The following is a 12196-nucleotide window of genomic DNA, read 5'->3' as shown; positions in this document are numbered from 1 at the left end:
GGTAATAAAATGGATATTTAGGACAGTGTGTTTTAAAAAAATTCTTCATGAATGTGGAGCATTTTATAAAATACGTGGATAGGCATTTTTGATATGATGTCTAAGTCCGACTTTGGACGTTTTGCACAAGCAGGAATATTTAGCAGGACACGCATCAGAAGTTGCCCATTTTACACAAGAATGTGTTCAAATAAAATCACTTAAAGCTTTGTATGTGTAAAGAAGAGTCACCTACATATATAACTATTCATTTTGTTACATGTAAGTGGCAGATTCTGTAAACCTGCAATTCGGTAGGAACTAATTAAGGAGCCGCACTCTGAAATTCAAACCTTTTGGCATTCTGAGATGGTTCTAAACACTTGAGAGATAAAGCACAACTTCCTCCTCCAGTTCTCCTCCAAAGCCCAGGTTGAAATGAGATGTTAGTCACTGGTAGTGTGTGACTTGAAGCAGGTGTAACTGCCCACGGAGCAATTTTCCTGGATATTTGCACACTGTCATTCTGCACACATTCTTTGAAGGACTGACCAAACCAGGCTCCTTAAAATCAATCCCCCTGATATTCAGCTGGCAGCACTTTTGCTGTCCATTGCCGGCGTTAAATCCAGACATTCAATGCCAGGCCATTTCCAGCGACAGGCATTGAATATCCAGCTTCATTTTCATCACAGCATTGTAACCGATTATGCCAATATTAAGCACTATCCAGTTAAGTGCTTAGCGGTTAAAGGTAAGCTTGCTATTTATGCGGCCTATTCTGACCACTAAATATACCTTTGCTAAGTGAATTCTATAATCAGCAACTAGATTTAGGTACCGATTACAGAATATGCTTAGTTGATATCTATGTGCCTAAATCTATGCCCATCCATTTACACCAACGAAAATGTGGCGTAAATTCTAGTGCATAGATTTATACGCACTGGGCCTTATTCTATACTAGTAAATTTCAGAATGCCCATGAAATGCCCATTTCCCCACCCCTTTTTGCCTAGATACATTAGAAGTTTGGCGCATTTCATTACCGAATATGCTTGGCAAGTTGTGAAATTAGTGCCAATTAGTGCTCATTATTAAGTGCTGTTACCAGCACTCATTAGCTTGTTAAGCCAATTAAGTTGCATTTATTGTTACAGAATCCATGCTGATTTTGGCACCGATCTCTAGGTGCAATATAGAGAATCCAGAGGTAAAACCCTATTTAACCATCCAGGAACTGTTCCTGGACGGTTAGTTTTGAATATCTGGCTCAATGTGCACAGTGGCATATTTAAGTGGCACCTTTTCTAAAATTGCTGTTCTTTATTGAGATTTATTAAGTGTCATTATTAAGATATTCACCCAAGGCAGTGTATAACAGGTACAGCTTGATATTAAAACTTACAATTTTGTTAACTGCTTATTAATTGTAAAATGACCAAATATAAACATGGAGTGGAGGAGTGACCTAGTGGTTAGAGCACTGGTCTCGACATCCAGAGCAGCAGTGAGGTTCAAATCCCACTGATGCTTCTCGTGATCTTGAGCAAGTCACTTAACCCTCCATTGCCCTAGGTACAAACTTAGACTGTGAGCCCACCAGAGAGAGGAAACTACCCACTGTACCTGAATGTAACACATCTTGACCTACTACTAAAAAAAGGTGTGAGCAAAATACAATAAGGGGTCCTTTTACCAAGCCGCACTAAAAGATGGCCGATGCTGGTGGCAGTGTGTGAGTTTTCTGCATGCTGCAGCCACTTTTAGCGCAGTGGTAAAATGGCTGCCATACCATTGAAAAGACTGTTTTGCTATTGTTTGTGAAATGGAGGCATGTAGTGAGCACTCGGTGAAATTTAAGCAACTTGCCATGATCTTCTGACTGTTGAAGGTGTCCCTCTAATTGAAATTCATTACCACATGCAGTTTATTTGTACTGATGATTGTGTTGATGTGAGTACTCGGTGTCGCTGGGCCAAAAAATGTAAAGATGGTAGACTGGAAAGAGCTTATTTGTGTGATCAAGAACAAAAGTGGATGACCCTTGACAGCAATGAATAAGCTTCCCATGAGAAAAGTTAACAAACTTGTAAAGGACAATTAGAGGATCACTCAAAGAGCTACATTGCAACCCTGAAAACTTTGAAAGAATAGTTGAGATGAGCTTGGAAACACAAGGAAATTTTGTTGCAACCTGACAATGCTAGGCCTCACAAAGCACAGACCACCACAAAGGCAGTTGTGAAGATGGGCCACACTGTCTTACCCCATCCACCATACAACCCAGACTTAGCACAATGTGATTTCCATCTTTTTCCAAATTGAAGGAATACGTTTGGGGCCATATGTTCAACATGAATGAAAAGGTAGAAAAGCCTGTGAACAACTGGTTGAAGACAACAGATGTGTAGTTCTTTTTACCACTGTTGAATACCTGTTGAACAAACAAACTGACAAGTTCCAGAAGTTAAGTAACCTTAATTATCATTTATAAAATGTACAAGTGGATTGTTTGAAGATGGTTTGAATTAGCAATTGCTTTAATAAAAACAGTGAAGGTACCGAGGAGGTTTTTGGCCATTGATGAGCAAAGGTCCGGTGAGTGCTTTGAAGACATTAGGCGTGAAGTAAGCCCTAGCATCTGGTCGGTTTGAGGTCTTTTCCTCCTCTTAGTTCCTTTCGGCTCTTCTCAGCTCTGAAATAATCAGGAGAGAGTGTCTACAGTCTATGGTTTTTGATTTGAGAATCAGGGAAGCCAGCCTTCAAATCTAATCTAAGGTCACAAAGAGTGCCATTGTTAGAAAGTCATATGATTATAATATGCGATTTCTCTGTAAACATGTGTAAAAGAATGAACATGTATTTTCCTGTGGAAGTTGCTCACAGCAGAGGGAGCCATTGCTATATCTATGGTCTGTCTGCACTCACAGGGGGATGATCAGAAGCAAGCGCCGGCGCTTGAGGCTGTTAGCGCCATACTAGCACCGGCATTTGCTAATGCCCCATGATCAGAGCCCTCGAGCGCGTGAAACAATGCGCTCAAGGGCTCTGAATACAACTATCATGTAAATGCATGCTAAACAGGACTAAACATATTCATCCCCAATGATCAGCTGCCAGTCCACCAGGGATTGGGTCGCTGGCTGCGGCAAACCCTACGCCAGCTCCGAGCTGGCATTAGGGTTTGCAGATCATTGGGGAGGAATGGTGAGCCCTGTCCAGTATGCATTTGCATGCTGGCAGGCCCCCATTCCCCCCAACAGCAAACCTGCCAGCGACAGGGGGCTGGAGGTCCGGCCGTCCTCCATTCCCCCCCTAACTCCCCTAGCAAAAGGTCCCTGGTGGCCTAGTGGGTGACCGACCGACCAACCAACCCCCCCCCCCTCCCAGTGACAGAAACTCCCTTACACGGTATATAGCCCCACCCAGCGCATCCCAGGATAAACTGGGCAGGGCACCGCCATTTTGCAGGAAGAGGAGGGAGGCAGGCTACCCTCCCTGCTCCAACACACAAGGTTAGGCACCTAGACCACCAGGGACCCCTTGCTGGGGGACTAGGGGGGGCTGGAGACCCACCAGATCTCCAGCCCTCCCTGAACCTGGGGGGGATTGTAGGTCCAGCAGACCTCCAGATCCCCTGTCGCTGGGGGGGGGGGGGGTTAGTTGGTCACCAGGGACCCTTTGCTGGGGGAGTTAAGGGGGGGCTGGAGACCCACCGGATCTCCAGTCCTCCCTGAACTTGGGAGGGGGGATCATCGGGGGGACCGGAGGCCCACCGGACCTCCAGCCCCCATTGCTCATGGCAGGGGTAGTTGTGGCCTGGTGGTCCCATGGACCTCCAGCCTCTGGGTTTGACAGGTTTGGACACAATTCTCCCCCATGATCAGAGATAATTGCATGCTTAAATTTGCATGCAATTATCTCTGATCATAGGTCTAATAATGCCCCGTGCTGTTCCAGCGCTATTTTTGGAGCACTGTTTGGAACAGCGTGGGGTTTTGATAATCTGTCTGTGAGTTATTATAGCACTTTCTTGCACTAAAGCCAATGATTACCAACACAGTTGTCAGCCTTTGAAGTCTCTGATTAGATGGCCTAGAAGAGAAAAGAACAATACACATACCCTGAAGAACTGAAGACCTGTGTAAAGGAACAACCTCGGGGTCAAAACAATGAAGCATGTTTTAACCATAATTGGCATTGCAATTTGTGTGATTGATTATATTTAGAAAAATGTAGGAAACAGAATCAGGCTGGAATGAGGCTGCATGCACATGCCATGTTGTATACAAAAACAATCTTAGGGCAACTGCAAGGACGTGATACATTCTAAGTCAGGGCTTCTCAACCCAGTTCTCAGGGCACACACAGCCAGGTGGATTTTTAGGTATGCATATCTATCTCACACAAAATCATGGATATCCTGAAAATGCAACTGGTTGGGCATGTCCTGAGGACTGGGTTGAGAACCACTGTTCTAGGTGAATCTTCAGTCTTGTGTCTCACTTCCTCCATTGTACACCTACCGTGTTTCCCCAAAAATAAGACACTGTCTTATATTAATTTTTGCCCCCCAAAATGCGCTAGGTCTTATTTTCAGGGGCTGTCTTATTTTTCGGGGAAACATCGGGGTTGCCCCCCCCCCCGCCGCTCCCGGAACTAACCTTAAATGCCTCCTTTCACCTTCGCAGCAAGCAGCAGCAGGGCAGGCCACTCCTTCCTTCCGTGTCCCGCCCTCGCCTGATGTAACGTCCGCGAGGGCGGGGAACGGAAGGAAGGAGAGGTCTGCCCTGCTGCAGCTTGCTGCGAAGGTGAAAGGAGGCGTTTAAGGTTAGTTCCGGGAGTGACCTCGGGAGGGGGGGGGGGCGGCCCGGGGGTGGCCTTGTCCGGCTCTCGGTGGCCCTGCTTTCAAACAAAAATTTGCTAGGTCTTACTTTCGGGGGAGGCCTTATAGCTACCAATTTAGGAAAACCTCTACTAGGTCTTATTTTCGGGGGATGTCTTACTTTCGGGGAAACACGGTACCTACAAGCAGCAACTCTTGAGCATCCTCCTGCCCTCCACCCCTAATGCTTGGCGATTCTCACGCTCTCTTTCCTCCCTCAGCCTCATGTGCTTTTTCTATTCCCCCAAGCCTTAGAACTCCCAGTTCTTTCCCACACCTTGAATACCAGCAGCCTTCTTCTCTCCAATTGTAGCAGCAGCATTTATCACACCTGCACCCACAAGTCTTGGACAAGTTCTTGCCCTCCCTCTCTTCTGGGCACCACAGTATAAACACAGCAACTGGGAGGCAGGAGTTTCATGCACATAGAGAAAGAATTTGACTCCTGCACCCCTTTATTTTGTACAATTGCCTCCCCAAATCACTGTAAACCGTCCCTGCTTGACCAGCAACCAGTGCAACCCCAAGGACCCCCCCCCCCCCAAATCCTTCTAAGTTAGGCAGCTTCAAGTTTGGGTGCAGGAGGCAACATGATGTGGCATAACATGACAGGTAATAAAAGGAGCCAGACCAGCTCCTCCTAATTTCCTTGTTCTGGGCACCAGGGCCAGCACTCAAGTACTTTTGCCAGTCTTTTGTAATGCAGAGGATCCTGACCTCAAAACTGTAGGGATGAACATTATTTTCTAACAAAATGAAACACACACAACCTTCCAGTCTGTTTAATTAGAAAATGAGATGAAAAAATGTGTGTGTGTTTTTTTTAGCAAGGTTTATTTTCTTTTCATTTCAGAAACAAAAAAAGTATCCAAAACTTTAGAAATTGAATCCCTCTTCCTTTGGGTCCCCATCTCTGACCCAGTAACTGTATGTGTGTGGTCATCCTGGCCCAAATGAGGTCAAAGCGATCCCTAGTCACTTCTGTTCTACTGGGTCCTGTTAATAATGAACCCCTCCAATCCAGGCTTTCTCATGGCAACTACCCATCTTGTACCCCACTTGTCTTATCCAAGGGATCACTGTAGTCCAAACTGGACAGAAGAGCTTGAGGATGAATTATAACCAGATCTGAACTGGACTTACATATTTACATAACAGCAAAAAGTTTCAATAATTTGAACATGAACAAGGTTAAGAATATTCATCTATCCCTAAGAACTTCTGTCAAGTGAAAACTAACTTATTCAACTTCTCTATCATAATACATCACAGGCTCCTGTATGCATGCTTCAAGTGTGCACAAACTATTGGCATACTATGGTTATAGCTTTGGGGAGCAAAATGTTTTCTTTGTGCTGAGCTTTAGTGTATGGCTCTACCACAAAATTATATTAACCTCCCGCGTGTAATGTTTACCAGTGCTAAGGGCCACAATCCATACTACTTGAGTGTAACCTCAGTTTCACAACAGGTCTCTGCAATTGGTTACCTCTGCAGTGATTGCCAGTGGCTCTGTCCTTCTCTGTTTCTTTCATCACTATTGTCTTTTTGGGGACCAATGTCAAGTAACATAGAAATGGCATTGCTTTTACTCAGTTATTCCTATGTAACATTCATTGGCGACAATAACCACCCCACAACTATAATAATTCCAGGTATACCCAGTTGTCAGTCTTACTTTTCTTTCTAAAAATCATTATCTATGATCATACCTCTACTTCAGGAAACAGGTAAAAGCCTGGCTCTTCTCCCAAGCCTTTAATACATAGGGTGACTGACTATACACTCATTCTGCACCTGGACTAGCTTGCTACACAAACTTTTAGATCAGTTCCTTATCTCTTGTTTAACTAGATAACGAACTTGCCTTGAGTTTAGCTAATCACCTAATTATCACAACTGAGTCTATACCACGCAACCTGTACCCATCATATATCTGCACCGGGTTCCTCAGCTAGCTATATGGTAAGTTGTATTCTATAAAATCATTAGCATCATATATTAGTTGAATCATCTAATGCATGATATTAGGTGTATCATTAGTATTATGCTAACATTGTATTATAACTCTGGTATTTGAATTCCAGTGCAGTTAAATGTGTATAGTTTTGATAGTGTTTCATGGTAGCTCTATTATTAGGTTTCAATTTACTATTTTCAAGTTTACCTCATTTATTGTATTTGTTTATCTTACTATTGTTATGCTGTTAGCAAAATTGTAAAGTTTTATGCTAAACTGTACTTACTGTACACTGCCTTGGGTGAATTTCTTCATAAAGGTGGTTAATAAATCCCAATAAATAAATCAACAAGACCTGCAACAGAGTGACTGCAAGAGAAAGGTCTTAAAGCTTAAACCAATATACTCAGTCATCCAAACATCTTTACTTAGAGCAAAGCAAACCCAAATTGTGTAGGGTGCTGAAAAAAAATATACAGGCACTGTAATTTTTAAAGAACAATGACCTCTGAATCTGATTGAATATATAATTTTCATTTGCCCTGGCATATGACTTATTTTCAACCTAAACTCTGGGAAACCTACAAACGGGCAATCATGTATTTTTGACTTCTTCGCGTCCATTATCCAAATACAGCAAATGAAATTAGATAGCTCACTTGAACTGCTCTCTTCTGCTTTCCTCAGGGGAAATCTGGGTGCAGCAGCTGATGTCAGTAATGATAAGTGAGCATGGCAAGCTGTTTCCCCTTCCAAGTGTTTCTCACTCTAGCCTGGCTGGGCACAATGAATTTCAAACATACTCCTTTCAGAATGTGACCAAAGAGAAACACAAGAAGCATCAGTTTAGCAAAACACACATCAGCTCTCTCTCCCTGCCACTGACAGTCACAACCAACGCAGCACAGACAGGCTCAGAAAAGAATGCAGCTCACAACTCCTACTTGGATAAAAGCGTACCAGTTCCGAGATGTGAATCAGACTGCAAGAAAAGGACTGAGGAGGAGGCCAACAGAAAGGCTGTGCCCTCAGAGGATGTGAGGCAGTGTCTGTCTGACAACTATTGCAGTGAATTGGCATACAAGCTTGAGGCGTCACCCCATTTCAATCTAGAAGAATCCAAGGCTGAAATAAGATCTACTCTTCAACAAAATGGACTCTTTCCAACTATTTCCAAAGCTTCAAGCAGCTGTGACGAGAAACAGAGGATCAGCACTCCAGGAGAAAATACAGTAGCATATACGCGTGAGAATAGACTTCCCATGTATGACAATGCTGAGATTGACCCAGTGCTAATCTCAGAGGACATGAACAGTGTTGATAGTATCTCGTGGTCCAGCTGCTCCTGTGAAACCATGCTGGAAGACGACTTAAGATCTCATCAGTCCTCTAGGGCCAGCTGCCATGAAGAGGATCTGGATGGTACTACGGGGATCCAAAACAACTTGGGACACAGTGCCCTCATTAAAAACAGCAACAGTGAAGTTTTTTCCTCCGCCACTGACTTTCCTGCCAACATACGTTCGCCACAGTCTCTCCTTGTTGGCCTAAAACAGCAGATATCAAAGCAAAAGGCAGATTACGAGGCTAAAATCAAAAGGTAATTGTGTAATTGATATTCAGCACTTCTCTTTCGTGTCATGTGATTTTTTTAAAACTATATAACAAAAATATTATACAATGCACATGTATCTAATTTACATAATGTAATTATAGGCAGAGGAGAACCACCATAACTTGATGACTTATTTAGGGGAGGTAATAATGTGGATGCTGCATTAGTTCAATAAACATTTCTACAAATCCAAATAGACCAACATCGCTTTATCCCACAAAGTTAGAAAAGCTCTTAATGCGTCTTCATTTTGAAACATGTTAAAAATGTTGTGGCCTCATGAAAGAGGTTCCTTATTTTTGCATGCATGAATACACATTTCGAAGACGCTAAGACGTGACAAAAATCATTCACCAATATTGCAAATCCACACCTGGCAGACGTTCTGATTTGCGCAGCCTTGTTCATAGTACTAACCTTTAAATAATTATTTACTGATTTAAATTGGCTCAGGTACCCGCATCTTATGGTGAATTCTTTAGGACAGGAACCCATTATAGGTGCATAGTGTGCTGTAATGTTTAAGATGCTATACAAATGCCAAAATAAGTCACTCCTGTAGGAGTGTGGGACTGCAAAACTTATTTTCTTTACATGGCCCTTAGCAAAGGCAACTTTCTATCCTGCACTACTAGCCTTTCTAAAAGCACAATAGAGGCTATTATTTTATAAATGCTGGAATAAAACAGTTTAGTGAAATTCTTCAGTGTGCAGATGTTAGTACTATTTACAGCTAAGGGAGAGACTGAAACAGAACACCCCTGCTGCAGGAGTCTAAAAAGTAATAGCTGAGCTGCATTCTAGGCAGTTTCCCCCCAAATTAAGCCAAGCATATCATCACCAAATCTACTATGCCCTCTCTAAAAACACTACCAAACTCTATTCCACAACTCTTTACTTCCCTGCAACTTCCTCTAGTGGGCTAGATACAGATTTGCAGTTTCCTCTTCATGGGTTTATGTGCAAGAGAGCAAGATACTGATGTGTACTGATCAGGAGCGACACCTCAAAGCAAGGGTTCTCAACCCAGTCCTTGGGACACAGGTTTTCATGATTTTCACAATAAATACCAGGGGTTCTTAACCCAATCCTCTGGAAGCACCCAACCACAGATTTGCATGCAAATCTTGCATATTCATTACAGGTATCCTGAATACCAGACTGGCTAGGTGTGTCCTAAGGCCAGAGTTGAGAACCCCTAATCTCAATACCATAAGTATTATGTTTAATAGTAGCATAGTGTGAGGAAAGCATACATCCTAATAAATAAATAATTACAGTAACAGGATTATGATGCAGCAGACATTTATGCATGGAGCAATACTAGATCATATGTGCAAGACCCACTAAGGAATAAGTACCAAAAATGGGGTATGCAACTTATTTATAAAGACATGATAGAGGGATAGCAACTGCAAAATCTCAGCCTGAACCATGGATTACTTGTGTCTTTAAAAAATGAAAAACGTTTATAAAAAAAAAAGTACTTAACCCCAGAAAATCATATACTCCACTCTAGGTGCTGGCAGTTTTTAGGCTGTAGAACATGAAAAACATCAAAGCTGTGAAAAAATTGCATATCCCATTCTATTGACCCTATAGTACACTAAACTTTCAAAAATAAAAGTTGCCCTGATTTACCTGTCCCAAACTTTTATAGCCTTTATATCTGTTATTTGTAACCTCACTTTTGGTATATTTGCCCTCAGTGGGATATAGATAGAAAAATAAATGAATGATTGGGATATCGATTTTTGTTCATCTCTAAATCTTTCCACAGTTTGGAGCAACAGAATGATAATCTTGAATTGGAGATTCAAGACCTGCACTCCAATTTGGAGCATCAAAAGAAGTGGCATGGCATTGTGGAGATTAAAATGAGGAATGCTGAAAGAGCAAAGGAGGATGCAGAGAGAAGAAATGAAATGCTTCAGCAAGAAATGGAAGAATTCTTTGTTACTTTTAGGAATTTAACCAATGAGGGGAAGAAAAGAGGGCAGAGCTTTTAATCCTAATTTTATAAAAAAAAGTTATCAAAGATTTTGCCATGGTGCACTAGGAAAAAAAAACCAATTATTTTGCTCACAGTGCATTAATAGTAACTATGCTGTGCTACACAATGTTAACCCTATGTCTAATGACATGTTTCTTACTGTTTAGAAGACTAAGAGGGGCATAATCAAAAGGAACGCCCAGGTTTTGCTGAGGATGTCCTCACAAAGTGTCCCACTGGAGGGGCGGGGAAACCTGTATTATTGAAAGAAGATGGACGTCCATCTTTTGTTTTGATAATATGGTCGGGGACGCCCAAATCTTGAAATTTAGGTCATCCTTGGACATGGTTGTCCTTAGACTTGGTCGTTTCTGATTTTTGGCGATAATGGAAACCAAGGGCGCCCATCTCAGAAATGACCAAATCCAAGCCCTTTGGTCGTGGGAGGAGCCGGTATTCATAGTTCACTGATCCCCCTCACATGCCAGGACACCAACCGGGCACCCTAGGGGGCACTACAGTGGACTTCATAAAATGCTCCCAGTTACATAGCTCCCTTACCTTGTGTGCTGAGGCCCCCCCCCCAAACCTGTACACCACTACCATAGCCCTTATGAGAGAAGAGGGCACCCACATGTGGGTACAGTGGGTTTCTGGTGGGTTTTGGAGGGCTCACATTTACCACCACAAACGGGGGTGGGCCTGGGTCCGCCTGCCTGAAGTGCACTTAACTCACTAAAACTGCTCCAGGGACTTGCATACTGCTGTGATGGAGATGAGTATGACATTTGAGGCTGGCACAAAATATTTTGAAAGATGTTTTTTGAGGGTGGGAGGGGGTTAGTGACCACTGGGGGAGTAAGGGGAGGTCATCCCCGATTCTCTCCGGTGGTCATCTGGTCAGTTTGGGCACCTTTTTGTGCATTGGTCATAAGAAAAACAGGACCAGGTAAAGTCATCCAAATGCTCATCAGGGACACCCTTTTTTTTCCATTATGAGTCGAGGATGACCAAGTCCCGCCTTCGTTACGCCTCTGACAGGCCCCTGTGAACTCCAGTCGTCCCGACAGAAAGCAGTTGGGGACACCCAAAATCGGCTTTGTGAAGATGCCCATCTTCTGATTTGTTTCGAAAGATGGGCGTCCTTCTCTTTCAAAAATAAGCCTGTTGGGGCCCTTTTATTAAGTTGCATTAAGCAGCTAATAAAGGGTCTATCATGAACTAGACAGTAGTGCTGATCTCATCAGCACCTTTTTGGGATTAGGTGCCAATCTGGGCAGCAGAAAAAGGGGGGAGAAGTGCTGCTGCCCACTTCAGGTGAATCCCAGGGGCAACCGGGGTGGGGTGGGATTGGTAGGAAAGGTTCTTTTTAGCAAGGGGCAGAGTTAGTGTTGGGGTGGCCAGGTTGTTCAGAGGGTCTTGATGTGTGGGGACAGAGGTCTAAAATGGGATCAGGTGCTGTTAGGGGGAATGGAATATGTGACTGGGGGGGGGGGGGGGGGGGAACTGGGGGCAGGCAAGCCAGATGTATACAAATCAAGGGAACTAGCACTGCACCCCATTACATGAAGGAAGTAGGTAGCACAGTTGCTCCCATGCTAATCTGCAACTTTAATGCTGTGCGGTAGGCTCCTGCCCTATACAGTAAATGCAGGGCAAATGCTGAACAGGACCTCTACATTTACCATGGGTTAAATTATTGTGCTAAACAGGCAATAACTACTAAAACTTAAGTACTTCAGTAAAAGGGCCCCTAAATTC

The 12196-nt window shown here is 43.3% G+C and overlaps 1 protein-coding gene across 1 annotated transcript in view; it reads left to right on the top strand.

Annotated features, from left to right (window-relative positions):
* The window catches only part of LOC115476850 (rho GTPase-activating protein 24-like), a 47451-nt gene extending 36774 nt beyond the window's left edge, over positions 1-10677 (top strand). Inside the window, exons 8-9 of the mRNA XM_030213424.1 lie at positions 7497-8427; positions 10223-10677. Of these exons, the coding sequence (XP_030069284.1) occupies positions 7497-8427; positions 10223-10451 (1160 nt within the window). The 3' untranslated portion in view covers positions 10452-10677. The remainder of the gene's footprint in view (positions 1-7496; positions 8428-10222) is intronic.
* Positions 10678-12196: the final 1519 nt, after the last annotated feature.

Source organism: Microcaecilia unicolor, chromosome 8 (assembly GCF_901765095.1).
Source record: "Microcaecilia unicolor chromosome 8, aMicUni1.1, whole genome shotgun sequence".
NCBI lineage: Eukaryota > Metazoa > Chordata > Amphibia > Gymnophiona > Siphonopidae > Microcaecilia > Microcaecilia unicolor.
Note: the sequence above shows the minus strand (reverse complement) of the source record. Positions and strands in the feature narration are given on the sequence as shown.